The sequence below is a fragment of the Neomonachus schauinslandi genome, chromosome 1 (genome assembly GCF_002201575.2).
Source record: "Neomonachus schauinslandi chromosome 1, ASM220157v2, whole genome shotgun sequence".
NCBI classification, from domain to species: domain Eukaryota; kingdom Metazoa; phylum Chordata; class Mammalia; order Carnivora; family Phocidae; genus Neomonachus; species Neomonachus schauinslandi.
In genome coordinates, this window is record NC_058403.1 from 117,270,979 (window position 1) to 117,298,178 (window position 27,200).

Consider the following 27,200-nt stretch of genomic DNA (forward strand, 5'->3'; position numbering starts at 1 on the left):
TCAGGGCTTAAACAAAGATAGTTAACATAAAATCTGTTACCTTTTCTGGGCTTAGAAGAGCTTACATCTTCATAAAATTATAAGATGTGTATAAAACTAAATTTTTGTCAAATTCCAAATTTTAAAAATAGAGACATCAAAAAATTATCACACTTATGTCACTTTTTAAGCTATGGAAGACAATAATCATGATTTGGAATGTGGTAAAACACTATAGAATGAATTCTTAAAGATCAACTTTTTTCTAGCATGCATAAAGATAACTAACACTAATCAATTTCAGTAACTTTGTGTTCTCATTTTAAGTATATATACACATTAATGAGGTAAATGAACCTAGCTCAGATATAAGGAATCGGCATTTGGTAGAAAGAAAATGCCTAGACAGACCTGGATTTAAATCCAGTCTTGGTTTCTTACTGTGTGGTCTTGGATAAGTTATTTAATATCTCTGAGCTTCGTTTTCCTTATTTGCAAAATGGGGATAAGGACATCTGTCTCATAGAGTCCCTGTGAGGATAAAATGAGATAAAGTATAGCAAGTATCAGCCATGGTGCCTGGCACATAATAGGTAACCAACATTAAAAGGTAATTAACATCCTTCAAACTATCAGAAGGCAGGAAACAATGCACATTATTCCCCTACACTGGAATAGATTTAAAATGAAAACACATCAGATACAGATTTGGGCCAATGTAACTCTGAGTTATACAGATACCATATCTCAGGTTTTTCCTAACAAACCTTCATTTATATCTCTAGTTAACATAGCTAATAGTCACCTTGTTGTGAGCAACCACTTTGAGAGCAAAAGTTGCCAAATAAAGTGAATTCATGACAAAACTGAGTTGATTACGGGATTCTTCCAAAAAGTCTTCCAACCCTTCATACCAGAGTCTTTTAATGTCTGACCAAATCATCCCTAAAAAAAAGGAAGGAAAAAAAATCAAATAATGCTCTTAACTCAATAATAAACTAAAGACTACTTTAAAACTCAAGATATTAAATAAATAACACTCGTATCAGCTATAGCTTCATTCAGAAGAAAAAATAACTTTTTAGTAAAAAGTTCTCAAAATTTGAAAGAAAATAACTATAAGTTTTATATGACAATATCTTTCTCATAAAAGAATTTTAATAAATGTGAAACCAGCATAAGAAAACAAATAAAGTGATGCTAAACACCCACACACACCCACACACACCCACAAAGGCTCAGTTCCTGATTCTTTTCTTTTCTCTATTATGCTCACTCCTACAGTGACCTCATCCAGTCTAATCTAATGGCTTTAAATACCATCTATGGGCAGATTTTCAAATTTATCTCTCTAAACTCAATCTGTATTTATAGAATTAATATCTCTAACCCTCTCTCCTAAACTCAACTTGTATACGAACTTGACTACTCTACATCCCCAATGGGATGTCCTAACATACCAAACTGAACTCTTAATCTCTACCCCCAAATTCACTGTACCTTGAAGTCTTCCCCTCTCAGTTGATAGAAACTTCATCATTCTAGTGGCTCAATCCAAATTTCCTTGAATCATCCTTGACTCTTATTTCTTTTAATCCACACATTCAATGCAACAGCAAATCCTGTTGGCTCTACTTTCAAAATATATTTAGAATCTAACCCTTGTCACTAATCTCTTCAACTTCAAGCAACCATCCTGTCTAGCCTGGATTACTGAAATAGCCTACCTGGTCTCCCTGCTTTTATCCTGGTCTCCTTAAAATCTATTCTCAACTCAGCAACCAGAGTAGTCCTTGTAAAAAATGCAAGCGTTGAGGCTGAGGTTGAAGAGGTTGCTGCCTGTGTTCTCCTCTAGGATTTTCATGGATTCCTGTCTCACATTTAGGTCTTTCACCAGTTTTAACTATTGGGACTTAATCAAGATAAAAAGCTTTTGCACAGCAAGGGAAACACTCGACAAAACCAAAAGACAACCAACAGAATGGGAGAAGATATTTGCAAATGTCTTATCAGATAAAGGGCTAGTATCCAAAATCTATAAAGAACTAATCAAACTCAACACCCAAAGAACAAGTAATCTAATCAAGAAATGGGCAGAAGACATGAGCAGACATTTTTCCAAAGAAGACATCCAAATGGCCAACAAACACGAAAAAGTGCTCAATATCGCTCGGCATCAGCGAAATCCAAATCAAAACCTCAATGAGATACCACGTCACATCAGTCAGAATGGCTAAAATTAACAAGTCAGGAAATGACAGATATTGGCGAGGATGCGGAGAAAGGGGAACCCTCCTACACTGTTGGTGGGTATACAAGGTGGTGTGGCCACTCTGGAAACCAGTATGGAGGTTCCTCAGAAAGTTGAAAATAGAGCTACCCTATCACCCAGCAATTGCACTACTAGGTACGTATCCAAAGATACAAATGTAGTGATCTGAAGAGGAACCTGTACCCCAATGTTTGTAACAGCAATATCCACAATGGCCAAACTATGGGGAGAGCCCAGATATCCATCGATAGATGACTGGATAAAAAAGATGTGGTAGGGACGCCTGGGTGGCTCAGATGGTTAAGCATTTGCCTTCGGCTCAGGTCATGATCTCAGTGTCCTGGGATAGAGTCCCGCATCAGGCTCCCTGCTCAGTGGGGAGCCTGCTTCTCCCTCTCCCTCTGCCTGCGGCTCCCTCTGCTTGTGCTCTCTCTCTATATATCTCTGACAAATAAATAAAATCTTAAAAAAAAAACATGTGGTGTAAATATACAATGGAATATTACAGCCATCAAAAAATGAAATCTTGCCATTTGCAATGGCATGGATGGAACTAGAGGGTATTATGCTAAGTGAAATAAGTCAATCAGAGAAAGACAATTATCATATGATCTCACTGATATGTGGAATTTAAGAAACAAAACAGAAGATCATAGGGGAAGAGAGGAAAAAATAAAACAAGATGAAACCAGAGAGGGAGACAAACCATAAGAGATTCTTAATCATAGGAAATAAACTGAGGGTTGCTGGAGGGGAGGTGGAAGGATGGGGTAACTGGGTGATGGACATTAAGGAGGGCATGTGATGTAATAAGCACTGGGTATTATAAAGACTGATGAATCACAAACCTGTACCTCTGAAACCAATAATACATTCTATGTTAATCAAAAAAAATTATAGAGAACTGAAATATCTAAAAAAATAAATAAATAAAATTAACAATAAATAAAGTTCACTTAATAGCTCTCATCAAAACATCAAACAGTGGCGTCTGGGTGGCTCAGTAGGTTAAACGTCTGCCTTCAGCTCAGGTCATGATCCCAGGGTTCTGGAATTGAGCCCTGCATCGGGCTCCCCGCTGAGCTTCTCCCTCTCTCTGCCTGCCACTCCCCCTGCTTGTGCGCTCATGCTCTCTATCAAATAAATAAATAAAATCTTAAAAAAAAATCAAATAAAGATAACACCTCATAATGGTGCTTAACTGCCCCGCCCCCCCAAAAAAAGAAACATAGGATTCAGTTGTGTGGTCCTTCCACTCCATCCTAAGTGTAAACTTACCCCAGATCTCTTTTCCCTTGCTACTGGGTATATGTTTTATAGTGATCCAATAAACCATGTGATTTGAGCATCAAAAAAAATTGCAAGTGTTACTTCCCTTCTCAAAACTCTGAAGTAACTCCCAGAGGAGATAGGATTAACTACAGGTCTGAACTCAACCTATGTTACTGTCTACTAAAGGATTTCCTTGGAAACATACTACATTAAGAAAAATATGGAAGGTCAGCTGTGTTCAACATTGTTATAAAACAACATTGATTGTGGAATTGCATCTGGACTGGGAGGACTCTAAGTGGCCTCACAAACCCTGAAGGTATACACAGCCAAGCCTATATAAAAAGACATGTTGAAACTGATGAATCACTGAACTCTACCTCTGAAACTAATAATACACTATATGTTAATTAATTGAATTTAAAGAAATTTTAAAAAATAATTCATAACTGAAGTATATAATAATATAATATCATATATATAAAATCTAGTTTCTCTATGGGCTGCTTGACTACTTATTTGTCCATTCCCCAACAGTATTTTTTGTTACATTAGTGTTATGATTAATATGAGTGTTCCAATTTTGCTATTAAAAAAAAATCATTGTCTATATGATTTCCTGGAGTACTTTGAATATGGTAGCTTCTAATATACCTAGTAAGTTTACAGGATGGTGAATCTTTACAATGTCAACTCATCAGTCAACAGTGTGTGTTTCTTTATTGACTTTAACTCTATTTGTGACATTTAAAAATTTTTTATCTATAATCTGCTTAACAAATTTAAAAAAAAAAAGACATGTTGAGAAACACAGGTCTCGGCTTCTCTGTGTGATGTCTCTCTTCACTCAAGAATGTGCTTGCAGTGGGAGGAGCTACACTCTTGGGCTTTATGAGGTAGAGCTGCTGCTAGATTTGAGGCTTCTGTAGTTGGGGTAGCCCACGTCCATCCCGTACAACTGAATATGCCCACAATGGGGCTGGAAAACAGCCCCAGACTTTTGTAAGAACTGCCAATAAAGGGCGCCTGGGTGGCTCAGTTGGTTAAGCGACTGCCTTCGGCTCAGGTCATGATCCTGGAGTCCCGGGATCGAGTCCCGCATCGGGCTCCCTGCTCGGCGGGGGGTCTGCTTCTCCCTCTGACCCTCCCCCCTCTCATGTACTTGCTCTCTCTCATTCTCTCTCTCTCTCAAATAAATAAATAAAAAAATCTTTAAAAAAAAAAAAAAAGAACTGCCAATAAAGATATATTTGAAGCTGTAATGTTGACATGTTGTACTTTCCTGTCTTGTACCCTTCTACAAAGCTAATAAGTAAACCAGGGCCAGGTTCCCACCTATTGTGTACTGCAAGTGTGAATGTCAACGAGGACCCAAGATCACTGCTATTGATTGTGCAGAGTGGGTGCCACACCTTCCCTTTTATCTCATGTCACTCAGAGTCAAAAGTAATTTCTTTACCATGACCGGCAAGGCCCTATATCACTTCTCCCCTCTGGCATTCTCTCCTATCCATCTTTCCTTTCACTACTTGTCACACTGGCCTCTTTGCTTCCTTTTTTTTTTTTTTTTTTTAAAGATTTTATTTATTTATTTGAGACAGAGAGAATGAGAGAGAGAGAGCACATGAGAGGGGGGAGGGTCAGAGGCAGAAGCAGGCTCCCTGCCGAGCAGGGAGCCCGATGCGGGACTCGATCCCGGGACTCCAGGATCATGACCTGAGCCGAAGGCAGTCACTTAACCAACTGAGCCACCCAGGCGCCCGCCTCTTTGCTTCCTTGCCATCCTCTGAACACACAAGGCTTCTGCATTAGGGTGTTTACATCAGCTCTTCCCTCTGACTGGAAGCTCCTCACCCAGATATCCATTTGATTAACTCCTTTACTTCACGTCTTTGCTTACCACCTACTCTGATCATCCTATTAATAAATTGCAAACCCCATGTCCTCCACTCCCAACTCCCTAACTCTGCTTCTATCTTTCTTTTCCCTTAGTACTTAACACTTTTAAACATTGGGTATAGTGTACTTATTATGTCTATTATTAACTGACTTTATTCACTCCACTTAGAGGAAATTCTTCAAGAGTAAGAATTTTTGTTTTTATTAACCAATGTCCTAAATGTCCTGGATGGCTCCTAATACATAGTGGGCGCTCAAAAAATGTGCTAAATGAATAAATATACACAAATAAAACCCAAACAAACAAACAAAAATCCCTTCCCCTTTTTTGACCAGAAATTCTTCCATAATTAATATATTCCTAGGAGTACCAGAGAACAATATTATATTCTAGGATAGTTTTATGATAAATTCTTTCATAAGATCTTTTTAAGGAGAATATACAGTAATAAAAAAATAGAGTGCTGCAACATAACATATGGGCGGAGATCAAGTTAAGCCAGTCAGAATCATCCTCTGGCTTACCAGTAGGCAGAATAATTCCCCTAGGAAGCACATGAAGCATTCTTGAAAAACTGTTTATAACATCTTAATTACACAGTACCCGTATTTTATGCAGAAAACCATTTTTAAATATTTGCAGATCTGACAGGGAAAATACTTTTAAAAATTCCACTTAGATGAGCTTCTATTTAAAATGAATACATAAAAACTATCTGAAAATGTTAAACCATTCTTTTTTTTAACTCAAATACTGTACCACTGAAACATTAAACCAAAACAGATGCTTACAGAAATAAGTGTTTTATTTCTGTAAAATGCAATATTATAACTAAAAGGAACTCTTGACAACAATTACAAAAGGAATTGGACAAGATTTTTGATTAAAAAAAAAAAAAGGCAGGGGGGCCTGGGTGGCTCAGTCGTTAAGCATCTGCCTTCAGCTCAGGTCATGGTCCCAGGGTCCTGGGATCGAGCCCCACATGGGGCTCCCTGCTCTGCGGGAAGCCTGCTTCTCCCTCTCCCACTCCCTCTGCTTGTGTTCCCTCTCTCGCTGTGTCTCTCTCTGTCAAATAAATAAATAAAATCTTGAAAAAAACAAAAAAAGGCAGACATGTGAAAGAACAGTGAGTACCACTGTCAGGTGGTTTCCCATCTTCTGCACAACACCTCACAACAAAATGAAGCTAATACACTTGACATATTTGATATTTCTGAATTGAATTAAGAGAACAAAATAATTTTAGACTATTATAATCAGTACATTCACTAGCCAATGTACTATATTTTAGGGTCTTTTTTGTTTTGATTTTTTTTAGAATTAGTAACCAACACTATAAGCTGTAATCCCATCATTTTGGGATTCCTCAAGGCCTGCTCCTACATCCTCTATTCTCATTTTATACTTTCTCAAGTGTCTCATTCATGCCCATAATTTCATATACAACCTATATGCAGATTATTCACACATTGCTAACTCAAGCTTAGACTTCCTCTTGAGTTCCAGACGATGATGTCTAATTGTCTTTTAGATATCTTGAAGTCTTTTTAATTTCAACGTAACCAAAGCCACAGTCAGGATCTACTCTCTCACAAATCCCAAAACCAAGTACTCTTCCAAAATACCTACACTGCTTAATAAACTCACTTTTCCTCACCTCCTATATACTGTGTATTTCCATGTCCTATTGACTTTACTTTGTAAGTATCTCTCACATCTGTTCCCTACTCTCTTTTTCTATCATAACCACTGTAAGTCCAAGGTACCATCAGCTTTCATCTGCAACAGCCTCCTTCTGGTCTCCCTCCACCCACTCTTGCCACAGCCCTATCCTCCTAACCATTCTCTACTATAGCCAGAATAATCTTTTCAAAAGCAAATCTGAAATACAGAAACAAAAAAACAAAAGGCAAATCTGATCATGTCACTCAAATACTTAAAAATTTCAATGGTTTTCCATTGTTCTTAGCATTAAAGTCAAAATTACTTAACATGGCCCACAAGCCTGTCTATGGTCTGAAGTACCATCCCTTTCTACAGTTTCATCTCGGATTTTGCTTCTCTTGTTCTCTCTGCTCCAGCCTTTACTCAGTACCTTCTTTGTGCCACACTCCTTCTTGCCATAGTGCCTCTGAACGTAACTTTTATATCAGCCTAGAATACTCTTCTCTCCTAATTGTCTTAGTTGACTCTTTTATTTTTTAGATCTAGCTCATTTATCAGTTCCTCAAGAAAGCCTTTTTCTAACTTTTCTGACTCAGTAGGATGCCCTTATAATATGCTTGCTCTCCTAGCTCTATGACCTTTACTTAGCAGCACTTAACTCATTTGTGCTTTTTCATTTATCTGTGCAATTTTCAAGTTATTGGGGTTTTGCCTTAATTAGACCATAAGCTCCACGAGTGTTATACCATATCTCAATTTTGCCTGTGCTTGGACAAAGTAGATATACAAAATTTTTAAAAATACTTTAGGGGCACCTGGGTGGCTCAGTCAGTTAAGCATCTGCCTTCGGCTTAGGTCATGATCCCAGGGTCCTGGGATCGAGTCCCACAACTGGCCTCCCTGCTCAGCAGGAAGCCTGCTTCTCCCTCTCCCTCTGCCTGCTTTTCTCCCTGCTTGTGCTCTCTCTCTCTGTCAAATAAATAAATAAATAAAATCTTTAAATATATATATATTTTATACTAGCTGTTCTATTATAGTCTAACAGTAAAAAATTAAGTAAAAGGATACCACTAATATTCTGTGCATTCATCAACACGTTATTTCCATTTACCTATGTGTTTTTTATAATTTAACCCTACTTTTCCTGGAAAGCTAAGGAAAAGAACAAGAAACAAATGTACAAAAGTCAGCCATCGTGAGTCAAAAGTCACTGCGTTCACTGCGTGAAATAATACATTGAATGAGGAAGTGCCTTTAGATAAGCAGGCCAATGATTCCTACATGTTTCCTTAGAGCAAGTTCAGATCTACATATCTAAGGAAACCCAGAGTGATCTAATTACATAACAGGCTTAGAAGATGTCCTTGGCAAGGTTTATTCAGATCTATTGGTTTCAAAGCAGAAGCTGTGCTGAGAAAAGTAAAACACTTCCAGGAATTTTACTAGCTTAATGCACATTACACTCTTCTACTGAAGCAGAATATGGTTAAAAATTAATCATATTGTATGTGCATGATTATTCAATAATGTCATTGAAAATAGGGCCATCATGATTAAAAAGAAGTAGCAATAGTTTTACCATTATTATGAAATTCCATTACAGCAGCAATATTTACACTATCCAAACAATGGTATAACTCTGATTTCAATGAGTTTTTACTCACTGCTAAGAAATATAAATTTTAACTTGATCCTTACACAGACTTAGGAAACCTGAATCTTACTTACAAAACAAAGTAAAGGTTCTTTCTTTCTCATGACTATTTAAACAATAGTTTACAGATAAATGATATAAAATTTCCTTTCTTTATTACTAAGATATATATAACAATCTTTCAGAAGTAGTTTAAATGAATAGAGGGAAAAAGTGCTTCTTAGAGATTCCATTCAGTATAATATATTTTAACCCATTCAAAAAACAATATAAACAAGTTTCACACTAGAAAGCTCTATAATGATGCAATTTGGAATTACATATGATAAAATATAAATTACTTCCTAAATTAAAATATTAAATTTTAGATAAAATAGCAGAAATACAGGAGAGAAAAATATTAAAAAGAAGAAATTATTTAATTCCCTTTAACCTAGAATTCAGATGTGTTATTTTTACTTTATCTACCTAATTTTAAATTAATGCACAATGGATTGAATACTGCTAAAAGTAAAACTCTGATTTAAATCAAGTTGCTTGAAATGAACTAACTTCCAAATAAAAATAAAAATTCCAAAACATGCAAATTATTTTTATAGCTGAAGGAGAACTAAAAGTGAAAATGATACATTAATTTTCTCAAATTATTTAATGGTTAAATCAATAAAGAACATATTGATCAATCAGTGTTTTATACCATAGAAAATACTAAATTTTAATATCCCTTTATTCTATAGCAAAGAGGAAAAAGACAGGTGAGAAATACTGAGTTGAAAAATAAGGCTAAAAAAGGAAACAATCAACAAAACTAAAAGGCAACCTAAGGAATGGGAGAAGATATTCACAAATGACATATCAGACAGATAAAGGGCTAGTATCCAAAATCTATAAAGAATTTATCAAACTCAACAGCCCCCCAAAAAAATCCAGTCAAGAAATGGGCAGGGGGCGCCTGGGTGGCTCAGATGGTTAAGCGTCTGCCTTCGGCTCAGGTCACGATCCTGGAGTCCTGGGATTGAGTCCCGCATCAGGCTCCCTGCTCCGCGGGGAGTCTGCTTCTCCTCCCTCTGACCCTCCTCCCTCTCCTGCTCTCTGTCTCTCGTTCTCTCTCTCTCAAATAAATAAATAAAATCTTAAAAAAAAAAAAAAAAGAAATGGGCAGAAGACATGAACAGACATTTCTCCAAAGAAGACATACAAATGGCTAACAGACACATGAAAAAATGGTCAACATCATTCAACATCAGGGAAATACAAATCAAAACCACAATGAGATACAACCTCACACTGGTCAGAATAGCTAAAATTAACAGCATGGAGGTTCCTTAAAAAGTTAAAAATAGAACTACCCTACAACCCAGCAACTGCACTACTAGGTATTTATCTAAAGGATACAAACATAGTGATTGGAAGGGGCACATGCACCCCAATGTTTATAGCAGCAATGTCCACAATAGCCAAAATATGGAAAGAGCCCAGATACCCATCAACAGATGAATGGATAAAGAAGATGTGATATATAGATATAGATATAGATAGATAATGAAATATTACTCAGCCATCAAAAATAATGAAACTTTGCCATTTGCAATGACATGAATGGAACTAGAGGGTATTATGCTAAATGAAATAAGTCAGTTAGAGAAAGACAAATGCCATATGATTTCAGTCATATGTAAAATATTTTTAAAGATTTATTTATTTATTTGAGAGAGAGCATGCAAGCAAGTGTGGGGAGGGGCAGAGGGAGAGGGAGAGAGAAACCTTAGCATACTTCTTGATGAGCTCAGAGCCCCATGTGGGGCTCGATCTCATGACCCTGAGAACATGACCTGAGCTGAAACCAAGAGTCAGTCGTTTAAACGACTGCGCCATCCAGGGTCCCCTCACTCATATGTGGAATGTAAGAAACAAAACAGATGAACATAGGGGAAGGGAAGGAAAAATAAAATAAGATAAAAACAGAGAAAGAGGCAAACCATAAGAGACTCTTAACTATAGGAAACAAACAGGGTTGCTGGAGGGGTGGTGGGTGGGGGGATGGGGAAATTGGGTGATGGGTATTAAGGAGGGCACTTGATATAATGAGCACTGGGTGTTATATGCAACTGATGAATCACTAAATTCTACCCCTGAAACTAATAATACATTATGTGTTAACTAAATTGAATTTAAAAGAAATAAGACTGAAGATACAGAGGGAAATAAAGGAGATGTCATTAAAAGACCATAAATAGACAAATGTGATTGTATCTCAACCCTCCTCCATCCCCCACAAAAAAGGGCAAGAGCTGTAAAAACTGCAGAAGGTCATTTAAAATATTTATCATACAGCATAATACTTATAAAAAACAATTTTCAGAAAATAAAGTATCTTATATTTAAAAACCCTGTCATGGGCGCCTGGGTGGCTCAGTCATTAAGCGTCTGTCTTCGGCTCGGGTCATGATCTCAGGGTCCTGGGATCGAGCCCCACATCAGGCTCCCTGCTCGGTGGGAGGCCTGCTTCTCCCTCTCCCACTCCCCCTGCTTGTGTTCCCTCTCTCCCTGTGTCTCTGTCAAATAAATAAAATCTTAAAAAAAAAAAAACAACCTTGTCATATCTAAAGAGATCGGGGTATCATTACAAAGAACTGATTCATATTGAATGAGTCACCAGGGAATCCTTTAAATCTAAATTTAAATAATGTTTCTATAATAAAGATAAAGATGTAACCTCGTAAGTTCATAAGTTCTTAAAAGGAAAACTAATGGTATAATAAAACAAAATAGTTAACTCTTCAAATGCGAGAAAGTATAATATATATCACATTTCAAAGTACCTAAGAAAAGATTCATACTCTTATACCAAAAAAGCATTCACCAGAACAATTTTCCTGTTTTAATGATAACAAAAAATTTTAGAGACTGAGAATAAAGAATTTCTCACTTCCATGTAATTAAGTAATATTAAATAAGAGATCTGCTGCCTTATCAAGTTCAGGATCATTTATCGTTACAAAAATGTTAGTTAAGTCTTCCATGATCATGAAAGTGTTCAAATTCTTGCTGTGTAAACAGTTTAAAATTATAAACTGAACACAGATGTTTGTAATACCACCAAGCAAGGGAGAATTAATGGGCTATATAAAAGCAGAATCTTTTGAATAAACTTGACACTTACCAATAATCCACAGTATAAGTAGATAGTCTATTCTTTCAAGGGCTGGCCCCATTGTGTTTTTCTTATCCTCATTGTAGACAAGAGAGTAGAGGTTTAATAACAGCAGGAATGTGAAATATGATGCTCCATGAATAATAAATTTCATAAAAGGAGTGTGAATGATTCTGCCAAACTGAGATTTGGGAGCTATCAAATAACAAAGTGACAACACTGGCCAAAAGATGCCAACTGTCAAAACAGTCATTATCTTCTTACAGGTGGGCTTACGTCGGTAACCTGACATCTGCCCAAACCAAACAGTGTTCAGGAACTGCTGGCAGTTAGACTGTGAGACAAACTGGAAAGAACACACACATCCACAAAAATAAATAAATAATAATAATTATTAATGAATAATTATTCTGTTAATAATTATTAATAAATACTTAATACCTATAAACATAATTTGATAATACCATTATTTAACTGATATTCAAAGTGTTACTATTTCAAAATCAATTCTATACAGTCCACACAATTTTTTGTTTTTTGTTTTTCTTACATGTAATAAAAGAGTGTAGAGGTTGAGAGCATAGACTCTGGAGCCAGATTACCTGGATTCAAATCCAGGCTCTGCCACTTAATAATTGACCTTGAGCAAGTCTTTAAACCTCTTTAAACCTCAAATTTCCCATCTATAAAATGGGGATAATAATAGTCTCTACTCATAAACTTGTGACGAGGATTAAATGTAAAACTCTTAGAACAGTGCCTGATTCATAGCATGTAGTATATAAGTATTAATATTAATAGCCTACTTAGCCATTTTGCAAAATAAAGACTCTCATAACGTTTGTGAAATTTCAAAGTTAACAACCACAAACCAAAGAAAAAAACTTTTGTCTAGAAGAACTACTGATTTCAGTTATAAGAAACCAAGATACTAAGATAGCAAATCAATCCAAGTCTAAACATCAGATATATTTATGCTCCATGAAAACATTGAGAATTTCTTAAAATGTATTATACTCTTAAATCTGCTTAAAACTAAATTCTGTGTAAGAAAAAAAAGGAAATATATTACCAAATAAGAGGGAAATTCTAGTTCAAGTATAGGAATCAATTTATCAAAGTTTACAAAGCTTCTTTGTTTACTGATTTCAGAAGCAGTATTTTCCCAATATAATGCTCATGTTGTGAAGCATAACTTAAGGATTCTGGTAACTGTGGATATAATAATGTGATCAGGTTTGAAATTACCATAGCACAAGTGATCATAATGTCATTCAGATATTAAATACTAATTGGTCAATCTTCTGTTTTTAAAATGATTTATCCTGGGCACTAGGTGGCTCAATCCAGTAGGCGTCTGACTCATGATCTCAGGGTCCTGGGATCGAGCCCCGCGTTGGGCTCCCTGCTCAGCTTGGAGTCTGCTTCTCTCCCTTTCCCTCTGCCCTTTCCCACCGCTCATGCTCTCTCTCTCTCTCTCTCTCAAATAAATAAATAAAATCTTAAAAAAAAAAAAAAGAAAGAAAGAAATTTCCTAATATACTATACTTGTTTTTGGCAGTTAAGTCTTAACTTCATTCTTCATTCTTCTGCTCAGATTCCAGTGCTCTTAGGGGATCTTAATTTGTCTCTCAAGATGAAATACTGGGAAGAGAAATAGCTTTTCCTCCTACCAACTACCCAGTTTAGTGGCATCCCAAACTTAGTGGTTTCTCCCTTCCCGCCAATATCAAAGGACTGACTGCTGTCCTTGCCATCCCTCTATATAATGATGATTTAATTAACAGTAATGTTAAATATGTAATTTGAAGAACAAAATTTCAACTAGAAATGTTTTAAGTCTGTGGTGGTTTTAAAACATTGATACAAATTCTTTGCTTCTCTTCTCATCAAGAGGTGGCTTATCAATGTTTCATACCCTTCAATTCAACAAAGCTGTGATTGCTTTAATCAGTAAATTCTGGAAGAAGTGATACTATGTGACTTCTGAGGGTAGGTTTTAAAAGGCCATGCAGCTTCTACCTTGTTTGAGGAACACTTGCTCTTGGTGCCACTAACTGCCATATAAAGCATCTTACTACCCGAAGTTACCATGCTGTGAGGAAGCCCAGGCTACATGTAGGCACTCTGGGCAGCCCTCAGAGGCTTCTTAGACTATCTCCTCATAGTCAACCCACCATGATGACCATGCCCCTCCGTGATTCCAGTAGTATGTGCTCAGGAGGCCCACCCTCTATGGATCCAGCCGGCCCACTCAAGAGCTCCCTGTTGGAGTTCTCAGCGGCTGCTCAGGCACCAGACATTTGAGTGAAAAAGCCTCCAGATGATTGTAGCCCCCAGTCATCTGAGCTATCTCCAGCTGAGACTCTAGACATAGTGAAGCAAGGACAAATTATCCATCCTTGCTGTGCCCTTTCCTAATTCCTGGCCTACACAATCCAAGAGCATAATAAAATGATTATAAAATTATTATAAATGATTATGAAATACTGTTTTATGCCACTAAGTATCAGGAGTTTGCTATTCAGGACAGATTACCTAAACAAAGTCTACCGACTATTTGGGAAGATATTATCCTCCCCTTTGATCATATCTAGAAATCTAGTTTAAAAAACTATATTTTCATTCATCCTTAAAATTACAGAGTATTTTCCTTTCAAATAAAAATATTATTACTACTTCTTGTTTCCTTGCATCTTCTTTAGAATGGAACATTTGGTTACATCTGTGAGTCCTCAGGTGATATATATATATATATATATATCTCAATCATTAGGAAACTGGCTCTTAGTTTTTCCTTCCCTAACCAGGATAATCTCAGGTCTTTCCACCTTTCTTTGAGGTTCTTTTTCCAATCCCTTAAGTTGATTTTATATCTTGTTATCTCTTTATTCTATCATTTTCTAGTATTTCATGTCTATTTTAGGTTGTGGAACACAGAAGTAAATAAATTAACCTAAGATCTAGTCAAAATGTATATTAGAGGATGATTACATCAGGGGTTCTATATTGTTTCTATTTATACAGATTAGTGTCGTATTTCCTTTTTAAGTACACAGGTATGTTGTTGATTTATAATCTTACAGTTACACTGGTCCAAAATCTTGTGTTTAATTTTTTCCTATAAATGTTTTATCTTAATCAAGAACCTTAGAGTACTAGAAAAAGCATAGGATTTGAAATCAGAAATCTGGATAAGTGACATACTATGTAGGTAATGTTAAACACCTTAAAATTCCTGTACCAATTTCCTGAGTCACAAAACCATTATGAGGCTCAAATTTTCAACCAAAATAATACAAAATTCTGCTCCAGCACCAAGGGTCCTATATCTTGCCTTCCACAATTATCTGTCTCAAGTCCCATTTTTATATTAATACAAATCTGATAAGCAAGTTTTATTCCAACATCTATATTAATAATAAAAATAATGTGCCTTAAGGGTGTCTGGGTGGCTCAGTTGGCTGAATGTCCAATGAGTTTGGCTCAGGTCATGATCTCAGGGTCGGGAGACTGAGCCCTGTGATGGTTCTGCACTAAGTGCAGAGTCTGTTTGTCCCTCTCCCTCTGCCCTTTCCCCTGCTTGTGCTCTCACTCTCTCATGCTCTCTCTCTCAAATAAATAAATCAAATCTTTAAAAAAAAAAATAATGGGTCTTAGAAAAAATATCTTAAAAGTATCATTTACCAATACCTCATACTATCAACTGGATATCATTACCTACATAGAAACACCCATATTTAGTAAATTATCTCAAAAAATGAAATTTAAAATGCATACCTTCCTTCTTCAAGTTCCTGAATCGTGTATCGTGTGTGTGTGTGTGTGTATGTGTGTGGGGGGGGGGTGAGGGGATTAGAAACAGGTATTTCCCTTAATAAGAAGAGATGATGCCAGGAGAGCCAGATTCAACTTAGTTATCATATCATGTGCTTCTCCACCTTTGGGTTTCAATGAATTAACAAATAAGAACCAGGAAACACACTATCTGATACTTTACTTTTAAATAGAAAGGAACTATTACTATAGAAAGCACTATTTATAACCAAATCAACAAAACAAACCTATGACTGACAAAACACAAGATGGAAACATCATTGTGAAAGTACTTACTATACAAAATCTTACCTCAATAGCTACTACTTGGCAAAAATATTAAATTAATATCCATATTATTATTATAATTAATATTGTTAAAAGCAACTTGTGTCAACAATACTTCAATTTTTTTAAAAAAAGGAAAGTAGTAAAACTGTCCTTGAACCAAAAAATAATAATAGCAACTGCCATTTATTGAGTATTTGCTTAATGCCATACTCATTGTACTAAACTTTTAAAGTACATATCCTTGGGGTGCCTGGGTGGCTCAGTCGGGTAAGCATCTGCCTTTGGCTCAGGTCATGATCCCAGGGTTCTGGAACTGAGCCCCACATTGGGCTCCCCACTCAGCAGGGGGTCTGCTTCTCCCTCTCCCTCTGACCCTCATCCCAGTTCATGCTCTCACTCCCTCTCTTAAATAAATAAATAAAAATCTTTTTAAAAAAGTGATAGTAGAGTACATATCTTTAATTCTTAATTAATTGCTCTGAACCACTGGGGAGGAAATAATTCTTTTTTAAGAGATTTATTTATTTATTTTATATATAGAGAGAGGCCTAGCAGGAGGGGCAGAGGGAGAGAGAACCCCAAGTACACTCCACACTGAGCGAGGAGGCTGGCTCTATCTCACGACCCTGAGATCATGACCTGAGCAGAAACCAAGAGTCAGACACTTAACTGACTGTGCCACCCAGGCACCCTGAAAATAATGTATATATATCACAGAAAACCTCATACCTCCTTTTGGTTATATTTGATAGCAAGTTTTAGACGACTTAAATTCATTCTTTCTTCTAGTAATCCCCGTTTGTCAAGAGGCTCATCACTAGATGTATGGTTTAGGATAACTTCCAATTCTCGTGAATTCCGGGCTTGTGCAAGCAAATCTTTAGCAAACATTTTACATTGTCGGGCTAGCTCCTCATAATCATTCCTGCAAAATACAACAGTTTATTATTAGAAATGTCACTTCCGACTTCTAATTATTTACTCAGTAACATTTTAATTCTGATAGGGCTATACAAAATCTGAAGTCATTTTGTGCTGATGGTCAAAAGAACCTATTGATACATAAATTCTCTACAGCTTTGGGGAAAACTCTAACACAATTATGTACTCTGTGTTTCACACTGATAATTTTAGATGAGTACAGTATTTCCTTATATATACTGATATTCCTAGAAATTCTGATTATAGTTGTCAACCAGTTATTAACTCATTTGCCCTTATTCTCTGTAAGCTTGATATAAAACTTCCTTTTATATGACTTATCTAAACAATAGATAATAATAATGCTATCCAATAAATATTACTATGTAACTTTTAATGAGAGGTGTTTTCAATAATAGTCTACAACATGTTGTATGCTACTTCTGATATTAAAATAATATTCTGATTCACTTTAAAGTGTTCATTTGAGCAAAAGTCAAGTTGGACAGAAAAGACAATGAAATACTCCTAGTAAAGAATTTCCTTTCATAATCACTACTCCTTGAAACTTAGGATTTTAACTGCTGGTTAAAGATAGGCCTAAATTAACCAACTTGTGAGAAATTAAGAAGTTTTAACAGATAATCCTCTTTAAGAACATCAATTATGTTAAAATTACATCTGAGTATAATAACTTGAAAATAAAGTTAGGAATAAATATGAGTCAACTGGGGTCATATTTCAGAAAATAATTTTTATTCAGTTTTTTTCTCCTTACTGGGAAAGGAAGGGAAAACAGAAAAATTTCCCAATGATTAATCATCTATACAATGGGATTTTCCATAAACAGAAAATTATCACTCAAAGAGTTAAAAACTCTTCCTTAGAGGCTAACATTTTTCTCATCTACTCTTTGCATTTACTATATAACCAAAACTACCTAAGAAAAAGTAACTGGATTTCTTTAACAAATGAAGTATTACTGCTTCTTAGTCTAGGAATCTAATTACAGATGAGAATATTCATCAAAAGTGTGTATTATTACAAAGAGGTCTCATCTTTAGGTAAACACTGACAGACCACTAAATTCAGTAAAATTAATATATTCTATTAATCTAATTTTCTTAATCTTTAACAAATTATTAGAAGACTAATAAGTGGCTATATAGTTTAGATGGAAATATAGTAGACTAGAAGCCAGGAGTCCCATGTTCCAGTTATAACTTTTGCTAACTCTGTTCCTAATTAGATGCTGCTATCAGTAAGATATCTAACCTATATAGATCACCTTCCTTGTCTACAAAAACAAGGGGATTGAAGTAAATGGATTCTATGATCTATGTTCAAAATCTAACTTTATTATCCTATGATTACAGAATAATCATAGCAGTTGCTTCAAATCCTTTTTGGAAGGAGCTGAATGAATTCTATTTTATAAGGTAACTCAGAACTCCAATTATAAGATTATAATAGGAAGTTCTTCAGATTTAAAAGGAATAATTTATTAACAGCCTCATATGCTAATAAGTTAAAAGTAGCAACAAGTTACGTTTTAACCATGTCTTATGTGTTTCTCAAAGTATATACTTTATGTCATACCAAGTTTAAATAAATTTTAACTTCTCCAAATTGAAATACAGGAGCTCCATACTTGAAAACTTATAAACAGGTGTATTTAAAAAGTTTCTAGACCTCAGCTATCAAGAACACACTATAAACTGCTGTTAAGGCATAAGAAAACTTCAAGCTTCTTATCGGCCTTCCAGGAAGAAGTCTGAATCTTTCCATCTTGTCAAGTCACGAGAGGAGTGTAATGCAAAGACATGAGGCTCCCACAGCAGCTAGACTTAAAAGGGAAGGTAGAGATAGGTATTATCTGCCCCCCAGAAACCTCACAGCAGGAACTGGCAAGAAATGATCAATTTCTCCTCCTTCGGGGGCCACCAGGGATACTTTAACATAAGGGAAAATCTCAAAGCTTTTCCTCAAGTCTACGAAATGTAGTTTTCTAAGGACTTTTATTTTTTTAATGTTTAAATTAGTAGTTTAATAGGCTGCTTTTTCCAGAGCCTTTTTTTTTTGTCCCCCCAACTTAACTCTCCAAGGGAAATTGATAACAATGATTCTTTGTGTCAAAATTACATTTAACTCTTCATTTCAGAAGAAAACTCAGAATGGGATTCATCCCTCTTAACCAGTAGTATTTTATTTTTTATGTCTACATGTTATGTGTCTCCTAATAGAAAATCTGACCAAACAGTGAAAAGGGACTATGTCTGTGTGTGTGAAAGGTCCCTGACACACAGAAAGCATTTTATATGCTTCTGAAAGTTATGAAGGATCAGGCTCTCAGGATGATTATAGTATCTAGGAATGAGGGGAGGTAGAATAGAGAGCAGTTACAAATTTCCTCTTGCGTAAGGCTGCCACACCCCCTACTCTTCACTCTCAGAACTCCTTTGGCAACATTAAACAAAGGGGGAATTTAAGGATGGTGCAAGAATGGCAAAGGGCAGGTGGGGAAAGAGTGACCTAAGTAACATCAAAGTCTATTCCATTGAGCCTGAAGGAAAATCCCAAGTAGGTGGCAGCAAGGTCTGGTCATCTTGGATCAAAAGAAAATAAATATAAACATGAATTTGGTTCATGAAAAAAAAACTCGGGTTGAAGGGATTCTGGAAAAAAAGGATATAATTTACAATTTCCACTCATTCCCACCTGAATTCCACCTCCACAAGGCTTAATTCTTTTAAATCAGCACTAAGTTCAAATGCTCTCAGAATTGGATCCTCCTCTGTTAACATTATTAGAGCTGGACTGGCCAAACAGCGATATATATCAAGACGAAACCTGTGATAAAATTTGATTCCATAATGTAAAATAAATGGATTGTACACATATAATTAGTATTTTCAACCTACAATTTTCATAAATTTAAAATTAAAATACTATAAAATTAAAAGAAAATAAAACAACTATAATATACTTAGGATAACTACATAAAAAGACTTAAAAAATAAGTCTTTGCATTTTTCAATCCAATTTAATTAAAAAATTTCTATTCCTGAACCCAATAGTATTTTAAATGAAATAGGCTAGTAACTAATACATTTTGAATATGATGTGAATGGTTATTAAATTTTTCCTTCCTCAGTGATAAGACTACATTAATATGCTAGATATGTATAACACATGACTCACTCAACCAGGTTGTTTTTTAAAGATGTTTCAAATCTTAAGAATGAAATCATTCATTTATGCATAATCTCTAGCTAACAGAAAAGCACATTCCTTTACCTTCTGTAAACTAGTTAAGGTTCACATTCAATACCTAAATAGGAAGCAAACCAGGAAATTTTTGCTATAATTCTTTCATTTATAAATATATAATTCTTAATTTATAAATTTGATAGATATTATATATTTTCTCCCAAACATAAATACATGCTTGTTATTAAAAAAAGCAAGCAGTTTAGGGGCGCCTGGGTGCTCAGTCGGTTAAGCATCTGCCTTCAGCTTAGATCATGATCCTGGGGTCTGGGATAGAGGCCCACATCAGGCTCCCTGCTCAGTGGGAAGCCTGCTTCTCCCTCTCCCTCTGCCTGCTGTTCCCCCTTCTTGTGTTCTTACTCTCTCTCTGTTAAATAATTAAGTAAATAAACAAATAAATAAAGCAAGCAATTTAGAAACTTGATGGTCCCCAGTTCTCCTCCTTCCACCAACTCTACTCCTCAAAGAATGGTCACTTACAGAGAATTGTGAATATCCTTGACATTTTTGATTCACACACAAACACAATCAGACATACTATATAAAGGAACAACTCCTTCTGTATCACTACATATAGAGTCATGTCATTTTTTCCCAAAACTGGATGGTTTCCCATTTGATGGCATCTCATCAGATCTCCAAAAATGGAAATTTCAGTTGCTTCTAATTTTTTACTTCTATAAATAACACAGCAATGAATATTCTTTAATTCATATATTCTTTGCACACTTAGAATTGCTGGATAAAATGGCATGTGTATTTTAAATTCTAATAGCTGCTTCCAAAGCACTAACAATAAGGAGAGCTCATTTTCCCCTACATCATCATTAGTATTTTGCCACTCTAACAGATGAAAAATGGAATTTTATCCGAATTTCTTTAGAAGCTTAAGTGTCCTTCCCTGTTTACTATTCATTTATACTATTTCTGTAAACTCCTGTTCATTTTCATTAGCCTATTTTTCTGATAGTTATTTTTTAAAATCAATTTGTAAGATCTACATATCAAAGAAATTAGCCCTTTGTCTAGTCAAAGTATTTTAAATACTTTTTTCCCAATTTATTGTTTGTCTGTATTCCCCAACTAACCCAGAGATTCATCAGGAAACAGTAGAACTCTTAAAGGCTCAGAGTGTATTAGCATAAACTTTACCCAAATCAGTGGCTCACCTATACAGACCCTGAAATGACCCTTAGGAATCAAGGCTAAAGAATAAAAATAATCAGGGGCACCTGGGTGGCTCAGTAGGTTAAGCATCCAACTCTTGGTTTCAGCTCAGGTCATGATCTCATGGGTTGTGGGATTGAGCCCTGCACCCAGCTCTGTGCTCAACAGGGAGTCTGCTTGAAGATTCTCTCCCTCTGCCCCACCCCCCCATCACATGTGCACTCTCTCTCTAAAATAAATAAATTTTTAAAAAAATAAGAATCAAAAACTAAATTAGGCACAGAGATCTACAATTGTACATTACAGGAAGACAGATTTTGCAGGCCAGAAAAATAATAATAAAAAAACAATCTTAGAAAAGTAAAACAGTATTCATAGTTGCTATAATATATACTAGACTGTCCAGATTTCAAACAAAGAAATACTAGATGTGCAAGAAAAAGTCAAGCTGTGCCTCACTGAGGAGCAACATCAGAGGGAGAAAACAGACTTCACAAAAATAATCCAGCCAGGGGCGCCTGGGTGGCTCAGTTGGTTGAGCGACTGCCTTCGGCTCAGGTCATGATCCTGGAGTCCCCAGATCGAGTCCCGCATCGGGCTCCCTGCTCGGCGGGGAGTCTGCTTCTCCCTCTCCCGCTCCCCCCCTCTTGTGCTCTCTCTCTCTCACTCTCTCTCTCAAATAAATAAATAAAATCTTTAAAAAAAAAAAAAATAATCCAGCCAGATGCTAAAAAAAAAAAAAAAAGTAAATAACAATAACAAGGCCCAGAAAATGGATGGAACCAGCACACAGAGTTGCTACAATATATTATCTAAAATGTCCAGTTTCCAGTGAAAAATTAGGAGGCATGCAAAGAAATAAGAAAACATGTTTCATACCCAAGCAGGAGAAAAAAAAAACCAAACAGGTAACAGAAACTGCCTCTGAGAGTGACCAGAAGTCAGATTTAACAGAAAAAGATTTCAAAGTAGCCATTATAAATATATACACAAAACTAAAGAAAGTATGATTAAAGAAGTAAAAGAGGGCATGATGACAATCATGCAGATTCTCAAGCAGAGACTATCAATACAGAAACATAAATTATGAAAAAGAACAAAATGGAAATTATGAAATTGAAAAGTACCACAACTAAAATTTACGATTCACTAGAGGGGCTTGTAATAGGTTGGGCTGCGTCCCCCTAGAGTTCACATGTTGAAGTCTTATCCACTAGTACCTCAAAATGTGAACTTATTTGAAGACAGGGTCTTTAAAGAAGTAATCAAGTAACAATGAGGACATTAAGGTGGAACTAAATCCAGTATGATTAGTGTCCTTATAAAAAATTCGGGGTATTGTGAAGACAGGAATACATACAGAGAGAATACCATCTGAACATGAAGATGGCCATCTACAAGCCGATGACAAGAGGCCTGGAACAGAATCTTCCTTCACAGCCCTCAGAATAAACCAACCCTGCCAACACCTTGATTGTGGATTCCTAGGCCCCAGAATTGTAAGACAATAAATTTCTGTTGTTTAAGTCACCCAGTGTGGTATCTTATTATGTTAGCCTTAGCAAAATAATGCAGGGCTCAACAGTAGATCTGAACTTGCAGAAGAAAGAACTACCAATCTTAAAGATATATCGATAGAGATTATGGAAGCCAAAGAATAAAGAGAAGAAAAAGAATGAGGAAAAATGAACAGAAATTCACAGAGATATGTAATACTATTAAATACAACGACATACTCATAATGGGTATATACCAGGAGAGAAGAGAAGAAGAAAAAATATTTGCAAAAATAATGGCTAACAACTTACCATATTTATTGAAAAACAATAACCTGCACATCCAAGAAACTCAACAAATTCCAAGTAGGATGAATGCAAATAGACTCAAAAACCAAATCATGGTAAATATGCTGAAAATCAAAGGCAGGGAAAAAATCTTGAAAGCATCAAGAGGAAAGTGATGAGTCACTTACAAGGGAACCCCAATAAGACTAACAGCAGACTTCTCAGTAGAAACAATAGAGGGATAAAATATTCAAAGCACTCAAAGAAAAAAAAAAACTATCAAAAATCCTATAACCAGCAAACCTATTATTCAAAAGTAAAAAATAAGAACTTTACCTGATAAACAAAGACTAATTGAATACATTCCTAGCAGATCTGCCTTACAAGAAATACTAAAGGAAGTTCTTCAAGCTGAGAGCAAGTGATCCAAGATGGTAATTCAAATCCACATGAACGAAGAGCACAGGTAAAAGTAGTTATGTAATTATAAAAGACACTATAAATGTACATTTCTCTCTGCCTCTTAACTGATTTAAAAAGCAATTATATAGGGGTGTCTGGGTGGCTCAGTCAGTTAAGCATCAGACTCTTGATTTTAGCTCTGGTCATGATCTCAGAGTCATAAGATCCAGCCCCACATCAGGCTCCATGCTCATCAGGCTCCATGCTGTGGAATCTGCTTGAGATTCTCTCTCTCCCTCTCCCTTAAATAAATAAATAATTATGGGGTGCCTGGGTGGCTCAGTCAGTTGAGTGTCTGTATTTGGTTCAGGTCAGATCCCAGGGTTCTGGGATCAAGCCCCGCGTTGGACTCCCTGCTCTGCTCCCTCTCCCTCTGCCTACCACTCTGCCTACTTGTGCTCTCTCTCTTTCTCTCTCTGTGTCAAGTAAATAAATAAAATCTTTTTTAAAATAATAATAAAAATAAATAAATAATCTTTAAAAAGCAATTATATAAAATAATATGTGTACAATGTATCATTTGGACTATAATAACACAGAGAAATGTAATACATATATAATGTATTCACCAATAACAGCACAAAATAAGTGGACAGGACTACAGCTGTAATAGACTAAAGAAATGATGACAGTAAAATAATAATTACAACAATATGTTGTTGGGTTTGTAATATTAATAGATGAAATATGTATAACAATTACCATTAAAAGAATGGAAAAGAGAATAGAGCTATATAGAAGTAACATTCTACATATTATTAGAATTAAGCTAGTATTAATCTGAAGCTGAAAATTTTTAAAAAACCCTGAAAACATATAAGTAATTCATTAATGATATTAAAATGCTAATTAGAAAATATACACTCAATGCAAAAGAAAGCACTAATGAAGGAACAGAGAACAAGAAAGAAAGACATAAAGGAAACAAAAGAAGAGACGTACAGAAACCAGAAAGCAAAATGACATATGTGAATACAACTATGTTAATAACATTAAATGTGAATGGTTTAAACAATCCAATTAAAAGGCAGAAGTTGTCAGACTAGATTTTAAAAAAGCATAATCTAACTATATGTTGTCTACAGGAGATACAATTTAGATTCAAAGATACAAATAGATTGAAAGTAAAAGTCTGGAAAAAGATATATCATGCAAACAGCAACCACAGGAAAGCTGTAGTAGCTATACTAATATCAGACTTTAAAACAAACAAACAAAAAAATGTTACTAGCAATAAAGAGGGACATTTTATAATGATAAAAGGTCAAAGAAGATATAACATTTATAAACATATTTGTAAATAACAACAGAGCACCAAAATCATGAAGAAAAAATTAATAGAAATGGAAAAATAGACAACTGAACAATAACAGAGACTTTAATACCCCACTTTCAATAATGGATAGAACAACCAGACAAAAGTCAACAAGGGAAGAAAAGAATTAAGCAACACCATTAACCAACTAGACACTGACAGAACACTCCATCTGCCAAGGATAAGTTATATATTCTGAAACATTCTGAGATCTAATATTTCTCTCCCAGAAATTGGTAAAATAGATGGAGAGAAAACCAGGAGGGATAAGGAAGACTCAAATACTATGAAAGAATATATGATTGAACTGAAATTTACTGAATGCTCACCCCAAGAGTACATAGAATATTCAAGAGTATTATTTCAAGAGTACAAAGAATATTCTCCATGTCAAACTACATGGTAGGTCATAGAACTAGTCTTAATATACATCTTTTTAAAGAATGAAATCATAAAAAGTACTTTCTCCAAATTAAGCAATGGTTTCTTAGCTGTAATACCAAAAAGAGGTCAACTGGACACCACCAAAATTTAAAACTTCTATGCTTCAAAGTACATCATCAAAAAAAGTGAAAAGATAACTGACAGAATGTGAAAAAAGATTTGCAAATCATATCTGATGAGGGACTTGTATCCAGAATTAAAAAAACAAAACAAAACAAAACTCTTACAATTCAGCAATAAAAAAGCAGATAACCAATTAAAACACTGGGAAGCGGATTTGAATAGAAATCTCCAAAAAAGATAAGCAAATGACCGATAAGAACTTGAAAGATGTGATTTATATGAAATATCCAGAAAAGGCAAACCCATAAGAACAGAAAGTAAATTTAGTGGTTTCTAGCAGCTGGGAGAGTGACTGTTAATGAGTATAGTGTTTCTTCTGGATGTGATAAAATGTTCTGGAATTAGATAATGATGGTCAATGTATAACTACATGAATATTGTAAAAGGGTGAATTTTAAAATATATGAATTATATCTCAATAAAGTTATTTTTTAAAGATTTTATTTATTTATTTGAGAGGGAGAGAGAGAGAAAGAGCACAAGAGCAGAGGAAGGGAGAATCAGACTCCCCACTGAACAGGGAGCCTGACACGGGGCTCCATCCCAGGACGCTGGGATCATGACCTGAGCCAGAAGGCAGACGCTCAACTGACTGAGCCACCCAGGTGCTCCTCAATAAAGTTATTTTAAAAATACAGTATATTCTCCAATCAATTAATTTAGAAATTAAATTAGAAATCACCAGTAGAAAGAAATCTGGGAAATCCCAAAATATGTGAAAGTACAACAGCACATTTTTAAATAAACCATGAATTAAGAGAATGAAAAGACAAGCCACAGCCTGGGAAAAAATATTTGCAAAAAACATATCTGATAAAGGACCCTGTATATAAAGTATACAAAGAACCCTTAAAACTCAACAATAAGAAAACAAACAATCCAATTAAAAAGTAGGCAAGAGATCTGAACAGACATCTCACAAAAGAAGATATACAGATGGCAAATAAGCATATAGAGATGTACAACATGATACATCACTAGGGGATGGCAATTAAAGCAACAGTGAGATACTATACCATTACACACCCATTAGAAAGGCCAAAATCCAAACCCTGACAATATCAAATGCTGGTCAGGATGTGGAGCAACATGAACTTCATTCATTGTTGGTAGGAATGCTGAATGGTGCAGGCAATTTGCAAGATAGTTTGGCAGTTTCTTAAAAAAGTACACATATTCTTGGGGCGCCTGGGTGGCTCAGTCATTAAGCGTCTGCCTTCGGCTCGGGTCGTGATCCCAGGGTCCTGGGATCGAGTCCCGCATCGGGCTCCCTGCTTGGCGGGAGGCCTGCTTCTCCCTTTCCCACTCCCCCTGCTTGTGTTCCCTCTTTCTGTGTGTCTCTCTCTGTCAATAAATGAATAAAATCTTTAAAAAAAAAAAGTATATTCTTACCATATGATCCAGCAATCACACTTCTTGGTATTTATCTAATGAGTTGAAAACCTATGTCCACACAAAAACCTTTACATTAATGTTTATAACAGCTTTATTTATAACTTCCAAAACTTGGAAGCAATCAAGATGTCTTTCAGTAAATGAATGGATAAACTGTAGTACCTTCATACAATGGAATATTATTCAGTGTTAAAAAGAATCATACTGTCAAGCCATGAAAAACATGAAGGAAACTTAAATGCATATTACTAAGTGAAAGAAGCCAATATGAAAAGGCTACATACTATATGATTCCAATTATATGACATTACAGAGA

At 35.5% G+C, this 27,200-nt stretch overlaps 1 protein-coding gene across 2 annotated transcripts in view; it reads right to left on the reverse strand.

Moving 5' to 3' along the window:
• TRPC1 (transient receptor potential cation channel subfamily C member 1) overlaps positions 1–27,200 on the reverse strand; it is a 68,371-nt gene that overhangs the window by 13,594 nt on the left and 27,577 nt on the right. For both annotated transcript variants that reach the window (XM_021678728.1, XM_021678727.1), the window contains 4 exons: positions 19,643–19,774; positions 16,733–16,928; positions 11,906–12,242; positions 785–924 (listed from right to left, as the gene is read on the reverse strand). In XM_021678728.1, the coding sequence (XP_021534403.1) occupies positions 785–924; positions 11,906–12,242; positions 16,733–16,928; positions 19,643–19,774 (805 nt within the window). The remainder of the gene's footprint in view (positions 1–784; positions 925–11,905; positions 12,243–16,732; positions 16,929–19,642; positions 19,775–27,200) is intronic.